Source organism: Schistocerca gregaria, chromosome X, assembly GCF_023897955.1.
Source record: "Schistocerca gregaria isolate iqSchGreg1 chromosome X, iqSchGreg1.2, whole genome shotgun sequence".
Lineage (NCBI taxonomy): Eukaryota > Metazoa > Arthropoda > Insecta > Orthoptera > Acrididae > Schistocerca > Schistocerca gregaria.
In genome coordinates, this window is record NC_064931.1 from 696,464,167 (window position 1) to 696,479,813 (window position 15,647).

Below are 15,647 nucleotides of genomic sequence, written 5' to 3' on the forward strand. Positions count from 1 at the left end.
CTCTCTGTCCCCCCTCTCTCTCTGTCCCCCCTCTCTCTCTGTCCCCCCCTCTCTCTCTGTCCCCCCTCTCGCTCTGTCCCCCCTCTCGCTCTGTCCCCCCCTCTCGCTCTGTCCCCCCTCTCGCTCTGTCCCCCCTCTCGCTCTGTCCCCCCCTCTCTCTCTGCCCCCCCTCTCTCTCTGCCCCCCCTCTCTCTCTGTCCCCCCCCTCTCTCTCTCTGCCCCCCTCTCTCTCTGCCCCCCTCTCCCTCTGCCCCCCCTCTCCCTCTGCCCCCCTCTCCCTCCCTCTGCCCCCCTCTCCCTCCCTCTGCCCCCCTCTCCCTCCCTCTGCCCCCCTCTCCCTCTCTCTGCCCCCCTCTCCCTCTCTCTGCCCCCCTCTCCTCTCTCTGCCCCCTCTCCCTCTCTCTGCCCCCCTCTCTCTCTCTGCCCCCCTCTCTCTCTCTGCCCCCCTCTCTCTCTCTGCCCCCCCTCTCTCTCTCTCTGCCCCCCTCTCTCTCTCTCTCTGCCCCCCCCTCTCTCTCTGCCCCCCCTCTCTCTCTGCCCCCCTCTCTCTCTGCCCCCCTCTCTCTCTGCCCCCCCTCTCTCTCTCTGCCCCCCCTCTCTCTCTCTGCCCCCCCTCTCTCTCTCTGCCCCCCTCTCTCTCTGCCCCCCTCTCTCTCTCTCTGCCCCCCCTCTCTCTCTCTGCCCCCCCTCTCTCTCTCTGCCCCCCCCTCTCTCTCTCTCTCTGCCCCCCCCTCTCTCTCTCTGCCCCCCCTCTCTCTCTCTGCCCCCCACTCTCTCTCTGCCCCCCCACTCTCTCTCTCTGCCCCCCCTCCCTCTCTCTGCCCCCCCCTCTCTCTCTGCCCCCCCCTCTCTCTCTCTGCCCCCCCCTCTCTCTCTCTGCCCCCCCTCTCTCTCTGCCCCCACCTCTCTCCCCCCTCCCCCTGCCTTCCCCCTCCCCCCCGCCTTCCCCCCTCCCCCCCGCCAATGGTCTCATAACACTCCGCTGTGGCACGCCAGAGGTTACTTTAATGTCTGTAGACGTATCTCCATTGATAACAACATGCTGTGTTCTGTTTGCTAAAAACTCTTCAGTCCAGCCACACAGCTGGTCTGATATTCCGTAGGCTCTTACTTTGTTTATCAGCGACAGTGTGGAACTGTATCGAACGCTTTCCGGAAGTCAAGAAAAGTAGCATCTGCCTGGGAGCCTGTATCTAATGTTTTCTGGGTCTCATGAACAGATAAAGCGAGTTGAGTCTCACACGGTCACTGTTTGCGGTACACGGCTGTTAGAAGGGGGGCCAAGTTCTTTCGCGTACTCTGTGTAGAATCGAATTGGTATCCGTCAGGTCCAGTGGACTTTCCTCTGTTGAGTGATTTCAGTTGCTTTTCTATTCCTTGGACACTTATTTCGATGTCAGCCATTTTTTCATTTGTGCGAGGATTCAGAGAAGGAACTGCAGTGCGGTCTTCCTCTGAGAAACAGGTTTGCAAAACGTGTTTAGTATTTCAGCTTTACCGCGTGTCATCCTCTGTTTCAAAGCCATCATCATCCCGGAATCTGTCTCGCGTGTGTCACTTACTGATTTAACGTAAGACCAGAACTTCCTAGGATTTTCTGTCAAGTCGGTACATAGAATTTTACTTTCGAATTCACTGAACGCTTCACGCATAGCCCTCCTTACGCTAACTTTGACATCGTTTAGGTTCTGTTTGTCTGAGAGGTTTTGGCTTCCGCAGTAGTTTCCTAACTTAGTTGTTGAACCACGGTGGGTTTTTCCCGTCCCTCACAGTTTTACTCGGCACGTACCTGTCTAAAACGCATTTTACAATTGCCTTAAACTTTTTCCATGAACACTCAACATTGTCAGTGTCGGAACAGAAATTTTCGTTTTGATCTGATAGGTAGTCTGAAATCTGCCTTCTATTACTCTTGCTAAACAGATAAACCTTCGTCTCTTTTTTATATTCCTATTAACTTCCATATTCAGAGATGCTGCAACGGCCTTATGATCACTGATTCCCTGTTCTGCACATACGGAGTCGAAGAGTTCGGGTCTGTTTGTTATCAGTAGGTCCAAAATGTTATCTCCATGAGTCGGTTCTCAGTTTAATTGCTCGAGGTAATTTTCGGATAGTGCACTCAGTATAATGTCACTCGATGCTCTGTCCCTATCACCCGTCCTAAACATCTGAGTGTCCCCCGTCTATATCTGGTAAATTGAAATCTCCACCTAAGACTATAACATTCTGAGAAAATTTATTGAAATGTATTCCAAATTTTCTCTGAGTTGTTCTGCCACTAATGCTGCGGAGTCAGTTGTTGAGTGTAACCTCCACCCATAATAATTCATAGGAACAATCCACTTCTACTTCACTACAGGATAAACTACTACTAACAGCGACGAACAATCCACCACCAGCTGCACGCAATCTATCCTTTCTAAATACCGTCTGTACTTTTGTAAAAATTTCGGCAGTATTTATCTCTGGCTTCAGCCAGCTTTCTGTACCTATAACGATTTCAGCTTCGGTGCTTTCTATCAGCGCTTGAAGTTCCGGTACTTTACCAATCCAGCCTCGACAGTTTACAATTACAATACCAATTGCTGCATCGTCCCCGCATGTCTTGACTTTGCCCCGCACCCTTTGAGGCGGTTGCCCTTTCTGTACTTGCGCGAGGCCATCTAACCTAACAAAACCACCCAGCCCACGCCACACAACCCCCGCTACCCGTGTAGCTGCTTGGTGCATGTAGTGGACTCCTGACCTATCCAGCGGAACCCGAAACCCCACCACCATGTGGCGCAAGTCGAGGAATCTGCAGCCCACACGGTCGCAGAACCGTCTCAGCCTCTGATTCAGACCCTCCACTCGGCTCTATACCAAAGGTCCACAGTCAGTCCTGTCGACGATGCTGCAGATGGTGAGCTCTGCTTTCATTCCGCTAGCAAGACTTGCAGTCTTCACCAAATTAGATAGCCGCCGGAAGCCAGAGAGGATTTCCTCCGATCCATAGCGACACACATCATTGGTGCCAACATGAGTGACCACTTGTAGATGGGTGCACCCTATACCCTTCATGGCATCCGGAAGGACCCTTTCCACATCTGGAAAGACTCTCCCCGGTATGCACACGGAGTGCACATTGGTTTTCTTCCCCTCTCTTGCTGCCGTATCCCTAAGGGGCCCTGACGTTGGAGCTCCCAACTACCAGTAAGTCCACCCTCTGTGACCGCCCGGATCTTGCAGACTGAGGGGCAACCTCTGGAACAGGACAAGCAGCCATGTCAGGCCGAAGATCAGTATCAGCCTGAGACAGAGCCTGAAATCGGTTCGTCAGACAAACTGGAGAGGCCTTCTGTTCAGCCCTCCGGAATGTCTTTCGCCCCCTGCCACACCTTGAGACGACCTCCCACTCTACCACAGGTGAGGGATCAGCCTCACTGTGGGCAGTATCCCAGGCTGCCACAGTCGTAGTCCAATCGGGGGATGCGTGGGATGAGCTGACTGTCCCCGATAAACCCCCATCCGGACCCCCACAGTGATGCCCATTGGCGACAGCTTCAAACTGTGTGACCGAAGCCAATACTGCCTGAAGCTGGGAGTGAAGGGATGCCAACTCAGCCTGCATCCGAACACAGCAGTTGCAGTCCCTATCCATGCTAAAAACTGTTGTGCAAAGAATGTCTGAACTAATCTACAGAGAGTGCAAACAAATAGAAACAAAATTTAAACGGTTATTAAAATACAAGATTGCCTAGTAAATGCAGTAATGCTGCTACATGCGCACTGCTCGGCTGCGGAAGGAGACTACGTGATTTTACACTATTCAGGTACTAAAACGCGATGCTACAACTCTTAAATACTATAATACGCCGAAAATTTATGAATTAAACAATGAAAGTACCAAAAACACGCAAAGAAATTAAGAATTAAACTATGTAACAAATGAGTGAGCTAGGAGTATACTTTAACCAACATGGTGCTGTATTTATCATGAGTTCTCAAATAATTGGTTAGTAAATGTTTACATGCACAGTTTGTAATTTAAGTTTTGCCACTTAAGTTATTGGAAAGCTGTCTGTGTACATAGAAATATTGCAATTAATGCTGATCACTATATTTTCAGCATGTTCTACTCGATATCGGAGGTTATCTGCAAGCTCTGTATTGAACTGTGATACTAAATTACTTTTTAATTATGCATGGTAAATAGTGATCTGTCTTCATGTAAACAATTATAATCCATCCTGAATGTTTCATTGAGCAAAGGCAGTGGTTAACACACACACTGGACTTGCATTCAAGAGTAGTCGGCTTCAAATCCCCATACAGAAACCCAGATTTAGTTTTTCTGTAGTTTCCTTGTGCCAAATAAGGTGAATTCTATGACCCTCATTTTCAAAAGGGTGCACCTGATTCTCTTCTCCATCCTTGTCCTATATGAGATTGTATTCCATTGCTAATGACTTCTTTGTCGGCAAGACATAACGCTGTTGCATTCGAGATTACACAACTACAGAAGTTTTGTAGCATTCATTTCTCTTATGGTGATTTATCCATTTTGTTGAGGTACCTAGAAAATTAATAAATGAATCATCATTGGCTCATAATGGACATCACAGTAACACAGTAAGTATCCCCATATTCTTGAACTTGGAAAATACAGGAATATCACTACATCACGTTGGTTATCCAGTGTACTGTTTTATTACTCCACCTGTATGTCATGTAGCTTAGATATTAAGGCAAGCCAAAGTAGAGTTTGAACTACTTAATGATGGATCATACATTAATATATACCATTGTATTTTTCCACAGCAGAACTCTCCATCGGGCTCACCACATCTTGTATCCACAGGAACAAATACTGTCATGGCACAACCTAGCTCTGTTTCATCCTCAAGCTTGCCTACATCTCAAGTAAATCCTGTTCACTTCGTGACTGCAAGCTACAGTTCGAGTACCTCTCAGAACACACAAACATCACAGTCTGAAAAGTATCAATTACCAGCAAAACAGAATGATAGTTGTGTGAGTGGTTTGTATTCTGACCTGTCTCTAAGAAACCAGCAAAGTAGGGACATCACCTCTGAAGTTGGAGGCAATATAGAAGTAGCAGCAATAACCAGTGCTTCAAATTCAGTGACGTGTGATGCAATACAAAACAAATCTAGTGGAAATGAACTTGAGGATATTTTTGTAGGAGTCTCGGTAACAGATCAGTCTGCTATTAGTGATAAATTAGTTAATTCTCTTCCAAGCAATATGAATGTAATTGTTGCAGATGCTGTCAGTACTGTAATTCCAGCAGTTGCTACATCAACAAATACTTTAACTACTGTGACTCGAGAAGCAAGTTCGGCACCTAGTGCACAGCCAATTGGAAAATCGACACAGGTTTTGTGTACGGCAGTGGCTCCAAGTAATGTATCTAGCAGAAATTCACAAAATGAAAGTGTCAGCATTTTAATTGGTGGGAACCCAGCCATTCCACCTTCAGGTTTCATATCACATTCTGTCGTACCAGCATCAAGAAATTGTCTGCCACTAGAGTCCTCAAAATGTACAGATGGAGAAACATCCAGACAGACACTATCTGCTACATGTGATAAAGCTGTAAGTGCAAATCCTCCCGGAATCTTTAGTTCTGTCAGCCACAGTACGAGCACTAGTGTAGAACGTGTTGCAACAGGGAATGCTGCCACGACACAAACAGAAAATGTAGATGTAGTGTCAACTTCATCAGGAAATACATTAATAGGCCCACAGGTACAACTTCAAAATAGCCAACAGTCTACTACAAAAGTTTCAGATAGACAGTCTACCTTCTTGCCAGTTTCTTCGGCAGCTGGCACTCAAAACACATGCAGTGCTCCAAAAACTTATCCTTCAGTAGATAATGCACCAACTATTTTAGGTCTCCATGCATTTCACAGTTTACAAGGTTTAGTCTCATCTGCAACACCATTGATGGCAACTATTCCACCAATCACTTCAAATGCAGCTACAACAAATTCCAGCTATGGAGGACCGTTGACATATACTGGGACTGAACCTTTGGTAATAGCACACCACCAGAGTGGCTTGCCGTCTGTAATTACAGGACCACAACTGCTACAGTGCCTTCAACAAACACAAGGCCAACAGACAGGTTTAATTAATATGTCACATTTACAGTTAACACAAAATGCAATCAGCAAAGTTATTGGGAGCTCTACATCTAGCTTGTCATTCAATGCTGGTACGGGAACAATTTTGATTGGTGGAAATCCTGTGGAAAATTTCACAAATGCTAGTCAGCCAAAATCGACATCTGCCGCTGCAGCAGTTATAAGCAGTGCAAAATTTATTCCTCAACCATCTGTTCTCCTACAGCAGTTAAACACTGGCTTACGAAGGTGTTCGAGTGATTCAAATTCTTCACTTTCCCTTGGAAGTCCTCCATCTGTGATTGGTTTAATCAGTCAACAGACAGCTTCTCAAACAGAGCAGACTAGTAGTCAGCCTATAAAAAAGGGCCCATCACAGGAATCTATTGAAACGCAGACTGTCTCAATAGGAGTGCAAAATTCCAATTCAAGCAGTTCCAGTTCATTACAAGGATTTCAGAATACACTGCTGGAAAGTACATCTCATACGAACAATAACTTTGTTTTGAATAAATTTACAAAATCGGTGCAGTATAATAGTATTCCTAGTGTGTCGCCTACTATGAGTGCTGCCAAGAAGAAGAAGAAGAGGTATGAACGAACACCACCAAAAAATGTCACGTGTGTGTCATCAGCAGGAATTTCAAGCAATAATACACTGTCATCAACAAACTGTGTGAGGAACACTGCTCAACATGTGGAAACTGGGAATCGTGTTCTCCTGTCAGTGGATTCCAGCAGGTGTGTGGTTCAAGAACGATCTGCAGTGAAACCGTGTGTTAGTCACCCTCTTGTGCCGGGTCAGAATTTTCAAAAACTCTCTGCAGAACCTGTTTCATCTTCATCCTCACCTTCATATGTTGTTTCTTCACCACAGTTCAGTGTTACGTCGAACATCAGAGCAGCAGTAGTATCAACATTGGCGTCCCCAGGCTCAGGGGTGCAGCCAGAACCGTCACACCATTCAGCTGCGCTTTGTCAGCAAAGCAATATTTCACCTTCCTCCAACATAATTCATAGAAATTTGTCTCCTGCCAGTGTTATGTCTAATGCAAATAAAAATATATTACAACAGACAAACATAATTCCTGCAACAAATGTAAATAAAGGTAACAGTCATTTTACTTCAAGTCAGGAAATGAGAAATTCATCATCACATCAAGTTCCGTCCATTGTACAGACGAGTTTATCAACGAATAGTCTGATGATAAGCAATCAGCCTGAAATTTTACAGGTTTCTTCTAGCTCAGTTACTGTTATAAGTAATGGAATAACAAGCACATCTGAAATTGCTCAAAGGAAGCAAGGCGATAATCAGCGTGCAGTGGTTCAGGTTAATAACTCCCAGCAGACAACTAACTCTACTGGTGGACAGAGCCCTGTTAAATTTGTGACTATACAAGATGAACATCAACAGGCACCAGCAACACAAAATGCAAATCCTACAGCATGTTCTATTGGAAACCCACAGCAAACACTGAACAATCAGTTATCTCTGAATAATATGAATCCTAGTGTGCCTCATCTAGTGCCAATTCCCTCTAACTCCATTGCGGTTCATCCGGGATCATCACATGGTCTTCAGATACAAGGAGCAGGAGCTACTGGGAGTCACGGTCTTTTGCCTGGAAGCATCATTCAGAAAGTGCACACCATTCAACTCACTCCTCAGAATCAGAAGGTAAATTCAAGATTATTATTTACATGAAGCAGAAATAAGAAAATATTTACACAACACTTCATGTTGTGCCACAGTGTTTAGTTTCATTTACTTTCTAATGTTATCAAATTAAGAAAAACTGCATGTCATCCACACACAATTTATTTCACTAAATGTATTTGTATGAACTCTAAATGTCTTTAGTTTTTATATCACCACATTATTTTTGTTTCACTTGTGAATGTTTCTCTAACAGCCTCTTGATATAACATTTTTCACATTTTACTGTGATAGTGTCTTAGAAATTGTTTCTGAAATTGTAGTTAATGACAATGTGTGTTCCTAAGGTGCTTTAGAGTCATTAATCTCTCACTAAAATTCTAAATAACATTAATCTATTTTTCCTCTTACTGAGTATTAGCTCATAACATTTTGCTTTATGGTTTAGTATGGACCAGTTTCCTCTTTATCAGCTCCTACATTCCCTTATTACCACATCCTATTGTTATCCCTTAGTTAGCCTCCAAGGAGAGAACTTTAGTTAGAAAACTGCTGAATTTGGTGGTGGTGTTACTTTATGGCTGAATTTTTCTTGTGTTTACTTCATGAATGTGTCCCTGTTAACACTTACATATTCCTTCTCAAAGGTTGAGACTGACACATCAGCACTGAATACTGGAAGAGAACCGAGCCTTAATACTTATTTAAGGGTAGCTATTGTACATAGTTGTATAAAAATTATGAAGATTTGATCTCAAATGCATTCCAACTGAAAACTGTAAAAGTAGTATTACATGCAGGAGATAATCTCAGTAACACCTACGAAACTGAAATTTTTCTCATATTAATTTCAGTTTTCTTTTGGCATGATTTCTGTAAATCTTCTCTTATGCTCATGTTCAAACAACCAAACACATGCACAGCCATCAGCCCAGTATTAAATAGTGTAATGAGAGCAGAGGTAAAGGATTGAGAAGAAAAGTTAGACTTGTACTGGAATATGTGCCATATGTGATTAAACAATATTAGGGACCTTAAAAATTCACGTTTTGCAATAAATGTGAATATAGATGTTAATTCAGCCTCAAAATGCAGAAACACAAAATCATGTAATAAATGCTATTTCATAGTGAAATGTGTCCAGATGAAATATTTTATCAGAGATAGTTTGAAGTAGCTTTATTTTCTCTATATAGGTTTAAAAATGTAAACAATTTTCAGTTATTGGTATTGCATATAAGAACACATTTGCAAAATGGCATATCAGTGTGCTCGATGCTCTTGAATGCTGTGTTAGTTATGAGTGGTTGAATGGCCTCTTATACATATCGCATAATGCAATCTATGACTCGCCCATGGGAACTAGCATCTCAGAACAAAGGAGAATGTACTTTTATCTGCTAGCTACATTTCAAAAATTGTTATAATCACTATGTTTCCATGTGACGCAACTTAATGTTTTTTGCTTTATTTTTTACATGTTAAGGGATGAAATGATTTTACAAAACTGGTCAAATATTTTGGCTCAGCTCTTCTAGTTTCTGATTTAGTCGGCACAATGGCTGATTCTCTTCAGTTGAATATTGGAGGTAGACAATTTCATGCTTAGTCTAGTATTTCTACTTCTCCTTCACTGCACAGAAAGTTCCTTCATCTGCATTAGCTGAAAATTGTTAGCGGTAAAATGTATCCTGACAATCCAAGTATGTTTCAGAAACAGTTGCTTGTTTGCAGGGAAGAAAAAATAGGTTTTTGAAGTTGAAATCCAACAACTAGAACTGCATTGCCAGAATTGATATTGTAGTGATCACATGACCCACCAAAAGCGGACTTGGAAAATCGATTTACGAAATACAATTTTTGACTCACTGGACCAAACCTCAGTAATATTAACACTAGTGTAAAAGGCAATAAAACAATCAGAGAAAACTATTTTCCTGTGGTGACCTTTTCCTCTTTCCTTAGTAGAAAAAGGACAGTTTCATTTTACTACTTGTACAGCAAACCACATAAGACATGTAACATTAAACAACTTTCATGGAACCTCTGTCTGTGGTATGAAGTTACTGCCAGAAATTCAATCCATTGACCCAAAATTTTCATCATCAGAATACATCCATAGACCATCATTTAAGTAATACCTTAATTACAGTTCACTACAGACACAAATAGCAATCTAATAATTATATACTGGCAGTGATCAAAACTTCTAATCATTGACAAGTAGCTCCAATAACATAAAAGAAATACAAAGAATCCTGCGGGATTTGGGTACTACCATTACAGAAGTGCAATCAGACAGTGCACCGTTCCATCGCGTAGTCAAGAGTTGTCAAACCTGCCCCAGGGCACTTGCAATTACAAACAAGCTCATGCAAGTATGGGAACCAAACCACAGAGTGTAATCAGGATTCTACAACAAACAGGGAAGTGAAATAACACTTAACTGAAGTGCACTTATCATCGGCTGCAATGTGCCCGATGAACAATAACATAGGGAATTAGAACAATCGTATATCCATTTTTACACATTTAGACTTGGTGGCTAAATATGTTCTCACTGCCAAAACAGCTTTCAAAACTTAGAAAAGAATTGTACCCTCAACCACTTCACCAGGCTATAAGGTGAGATTAAAACTGTCAGTTAGAACCTTGGAATATCCAGGAAACAAAATAAAAAATTTAATGGCTGCAGCAAAGGCACTGTATAATATTTATGAGCCGCAACCCCAGTTCATTGTTCCACCTCCCCATATTAATTGTCATCCAAAGGTGATACAGAAAGCCCTGTACCTCACAAGGCCATCTACATAGTCCATCTCACATAAACAAGGCATCTCATTTCGTGCACCTTGTTTGCATAGTGGCTGTAAGTTGTGCTTACTCCGTACTGCCACAAAGCCATTGCCAGCATCACAGCCTCCCGCACCACCTCGCACCTCATTCAGCAACTCTCTCTGTTGCACGCTGCTTAAGAAAACCTCAATCATGTGTCCCTAAGTTACCTACCAACGATGTTGCTGGAGTCGATTGTTGGTCAAGCGAAATTGATTGGCACACATGACAAGGGTCAACATTAGATTTTAACACACAGAAGCTTTGTGTGTGTGTGTGTGTGTGTGTGTGTGTGTGTGTTTTTGTTTTGGAAAGTATCAGTAATGATTATTGAAAGTTGTCTCTGTCATACTTCCCTTGGCAAGTGTGTGTTCATTTTGTTTGCACTGATACTGAATAACTGTCATTCAGCTGTAAACTTAATGAGAGCACATACAGAGATTAATAAATTCCTGGACTGCTCTAAACTCTTTCTACAGATAATTATACGCACTTATATATGTATTTGAATCTTCATTTGCGTTCTGAAAACCCCTGTGTGACGTGTGGTACAGATTTCATAGTGTAACAATGATATTTCCCTTTTAAGTTCCACGTGTGGAAGCTGAGTGGCAGTGTTGAGTCAGTACAACCATGTATAAGATTGCATTAATGTCATTTTAACATTTTGGTCGTTACATCTCATGTCATCAAGGAACTTACAACTTTAAATGCAAACATTTTCATAGCAAACCATGCCATTCAAGTAGTGTTTCGCGCTTGTCTTTCTGTGATGTATCTGCTACCAGTTGGCACAGATTGAAAGACTTGTGGCGAATTGCGGAGATCCCCCCCCCCCCCCCCCCCCCTCTCTCTCACTCTCTCTCTCTCTCTCTGTGTGTGTGTGTGTGTGTGTGTGTTTGTGTGTGTGTGTGTTTTTTCATTGTTTTGGTTCTTGATTAATGTTTGGATCAGGTTTGGGTGCACCAAGTTCCTTCACTCTGAACCCAAGTTCAAAATTTTTACCTAAACGGTTGCACACTGAATTCATGTTATTTTGGTTTCAGAGTCGCTGAAATGCTATAGTTATTTGGAAGAAAATTAAATTCACAAGAACTCAGGCACAAAACACACAAAGAAATTTGCTAATTACACACTTTATTCTGTAAACAGTCATTGAGCAAGGAAATTATTAGCAACTAATGGTAATGGGACATGTTTCGCACAAGTAACCATGATAATTCATGAAACTCTTGCTAGGTGGTGGTTATGTTACAGGTTATTCTACACAGTGTAGTTATTTTACAGGCATTCACCATGGCAGTTTGGTATACATTTTGTAGTATACTCATCATATGTGTATACTGTTGCAAATTATTGTTATTGTTCATGCTTTTTAACCAACATTCAGTGAACAATATATCGAGGTAGTCATAAAGTATTAGCACCTAAAAGAGTCATGTAATTGATTTGTTGTTTCTTTGTGGCTTTCTGCAGCCAGAGTACGTACTGAAATCACTGCACCGCAGTACTGTAGCACTCTGCTAGAGGGGGCAGATATATATAATAGAAAGAAACTTCCACATGGGAAAAATATATTAAAAACAAAGATTCCAAGACTTACCAAGCGGGAAAGCGCCGGTAGACAGGCACAATAAAATCACACACACACACACAAAATTTCGAGCTTTCGCAACCGGCGGCTGCTTCGCCAGGAAAGAGGGAAGGAAAAGGAAAGATGAAAGGATGTGGGTTTTAAGGGAGAGGGTAAGGAGTCATTCCAATCCCAGGAGCGGAAAGACTTATCTTAGGGGGGAAAAAAGGATAGGTGCACACACACACACACACACACACACACACAGACACAAGTAGACATATTTAAAGGCTTTTTGCCTTTAAATATGTCTGTTTTTGTCTGTGTGTGTGTGTGTGTGTGTGTGTGTGTGTGTGTGTGTGTGCGTGCGCTAGTATATACCTATCCTTTTTTCCCCCTAAGGTAAGTCTTTCCGCTCCCGGGATTGGAATGACTCCTTACCCTCTCCCTTAAAACCCACATCCTTTCATCTTTCCTTTTCCTTCCCTCTTTCCTGACGAAGCAGCCGCCGGTTGCGAAAGCTCGAAATTTTGTGTTTGTGTGTTATTTTATTGTGCCTGTCTACCGGCGCTTTCCCGCTTGGTAAGTCTTGGAATCTTTGTATATATACAACCCATTGATAATGTGGATTATCATGAGTTAGTTTTTGGCAGCAACAGAAATGTTGCAGTTGTTGCCATTAATGAATTACCACCCTCATGACACTTTGCTTTATTAGTGGACTGCACCATTTTCTTTTGTCATCCGTAACAGTATGTTATGTTACTGTGAAATAGAGATTTCTGCTTATCTTCATCTACATAGATACTCCACAAGCCACCACCATACAGTGTTCCAGGATTGCAGACGTGCCTACAAACAGAGGATTAATTACGTAATTTTTTATTTTTGAGGTGATGATTAAAATTTTGACTACCTCTTGTAAGTAATGATTTGTCCCATGAACAATATACTTTGATACAGATTTCTTTTTAACATAACCTGTGGGAGGGGTGTATAATAACAGTACCAGCGAAGTACCTTAAACTTCCCACAGTGTCCTATAACATTTGCACCCAGTATGTTCCTAATATGAGGGTAATCCCAAAAAGTAATGTCTCCTAGTTTTTTTTATAAGACCTGTTTATTTCTACAATGGTTTACATCAATTTCCAGCTTGAACATTTAGCTATTTTTGGACATAATTGCTATTTCTGTCGATGCCCTTTTTGTAGATGCTGTGGCAGTTTTTGTATGTCCATGTCATACCAGCTCGCCACCATGCTGTTGAGAAAGTTATGAACCTCTTCTTACACCTCATTGTCGGAGCTGAATCGCTGCAACCACAATTAACAGTGACAGGTATTGTGAAACTCTGAAAAAACTCAAACAGGCATTTCAGAACCGGAGAAAAGGAATGTTGAGCAAAGGCATACACATTCTCCATGACAACGCTCTCCCACACGTAGCTCGGCAAACCATTGCTCTCCTGCAACAGTTTCAGTAGAACATAATCACCCACTACACCCTATAGTCCTGACTTGGTGCCCAGTGACTATCACCTGTTCCCTAAGTTAAAGGAACATTTGGCCGGAAAGTGATTCAGCTCCAATGATGAAGTGAAAGAAGAGGTTCATAACTTTCTGAACAGCATGACGGTTAGCTAGTATGACATGGGCATACAAAAACTGCCACAGCATCTACAAAAATGCATCATCAGAAATGGTGATTATGTTGAAAACAGCTAAATGTTCAAGCAGTAAACTGATGGAAACCATTTTAGAAATAAACAGGTCTGTGTACTTATGAAAAAATAGGAGACCATACTTTTGGGATTACCCTCGTACCATTCATAGCATCAACTGACATTTATCAAGTAAAACTGTGAATTGGTGGAAGTAAGTAAGTAGGTTACTGTCCGTCCCCCCCCCCCTCCCCCCCCCCCCCCCCCCCCCCCCACACACACACACACACACACACACACACAAATATCATGCCCCTAACAACCTGACTTCTGAGTTGTTAAAGCGGATGTGCGACTGTAAGAAATGGTCAACATGCTGCACCCAGTAAAATCAACATGGTGCAATTCTGTACATCCACAGTTTTGGTATTTCACCTCTGTAATGGGTGGGGTATTGTCCTCAAGAACAAGGCCTGAATCGTGTGGTATGACATATTTTAACGCAGTATGTCTCATGGTTTGATTACAAAAGAAGTGGCCTCCTTGCCTACATGCTAAGTTATCCATACAGCTGTGATTGTGACGTTTTACTTTTTCTTTAGACTTATGTTGCATTTCTTAAATGTTGCACTGTCAGTAGAAATACACACATAATGATGATACTGATAAAAAGTATATAAAACCCCAGGACTAAAACAGTAGTAGTAGCAGCAGCAGCAGCAGCAGCAGCAGCAGCGGCAGCGGCAATCCAACAGCTGCAACACTTCTAAGTTTTTTGTATGGATATTTTAGAGGCTATATGAAAGCTGTTGAGAGTGTGTTTTTTTCCCCTCTTCCTCATTACAATTTCTTTTCTTTGAAATTAATTGCCTACCAGCTTCATTTTGATATAACTATTTACATTTTCCCTGTGGATATTTCTGTCACCGTAGTGTAAAGCACATCTGTATAGAATTTTTGTTGTAACCGTTTTTTCTCTTGAGTAAACCTTGAACATTAAAGACAGCATGTACTGAGAAGAACTTTATTAAATAATTTTATCTGAGTGCTATTCTGGTACTTGGTGCTGGTTTTCGTGGGCTGTTTTATCATTAACAGACATGTTTAAAAGCATGGCACACCAACCACTTGATACCTGCACTATGCTGCTTGACATTCTTATTTTTTTCAAAATCCACAGAGGTTTTTCAGCATAGGCTGCTGTCTTAATCTAGCAGAAAAATTCACTTCAGTGCAGCCTCTACTCTGGAATAAAAGATTTCTCCATAGAAATAACTCTAGGCCATGGTTACGGCATTTTCCACCACTAAACTTCATGACAGGCAGAAACCGTACAGCGCACTGGCACCTAAATTCATAGCTTTGCCTTTCATGAGCAATAAAACTGTCTGGGTTTGTTTCAGTCCTGATTTTGATCTGGTGCACAGTATTGTTCTATTAAGAAGTTTTATTACAGTGTTCTCACCAGTAGTAAGTGAAAGATTCATTCAGTCTATTGTATGTTCTATCTCATATTGATGTTAGTATTGTGAGGTATGTAAGAGAGCCTGCATGGGACCTGTAAAAGTTACATTTTTGAAAAGTGGGTAGGGGAAAGCATTAAAAACCATCATGAAGTATAGAAACTTTACCCTCGAAATATTGTTTTGGATTTTGAGTGTCACATTATGTGTTGTATCTATTAGTGGAGTTGTGACCATTTAGGAGGGGTGTGATGTTGCACTGCCTCTTTTGCAAGGCTGGCTGGCTGGCTGTTACAGCCCCCTCCCCCCCTCCATTCAT

General features: G+C 42.2%; 1 protein-coding gene across 6 annotated transcripts in view; it reads left to right on the top strand.

The window, feature by feature from the left end:
• The window catches only part of LOC126299248 (serine-rich adhesin for platelets-like), a 423,889-nt gene that overhangs the window by 317,583 nt on the left and 90,659 nt on the right, over positions 1-15,647 (top strand). For 5 of the 6 annotated variants that reach the window (XM_049991040.1, XM_049991044.1, XM_049991043.1 and 2 more), the window contains one exon: positions 4,804-7,815. In XM_049991040.1, coding sequence (XP_049846997.1) covers positions 4,804-7,815 — 3,012 coding nt within the window. The remainder of the gene's footprint in view (positions 1-4,803; positions 7,816-15,647) is intronic. The other variant, XM_049991041.1, reaches the window with a different exon arrangement.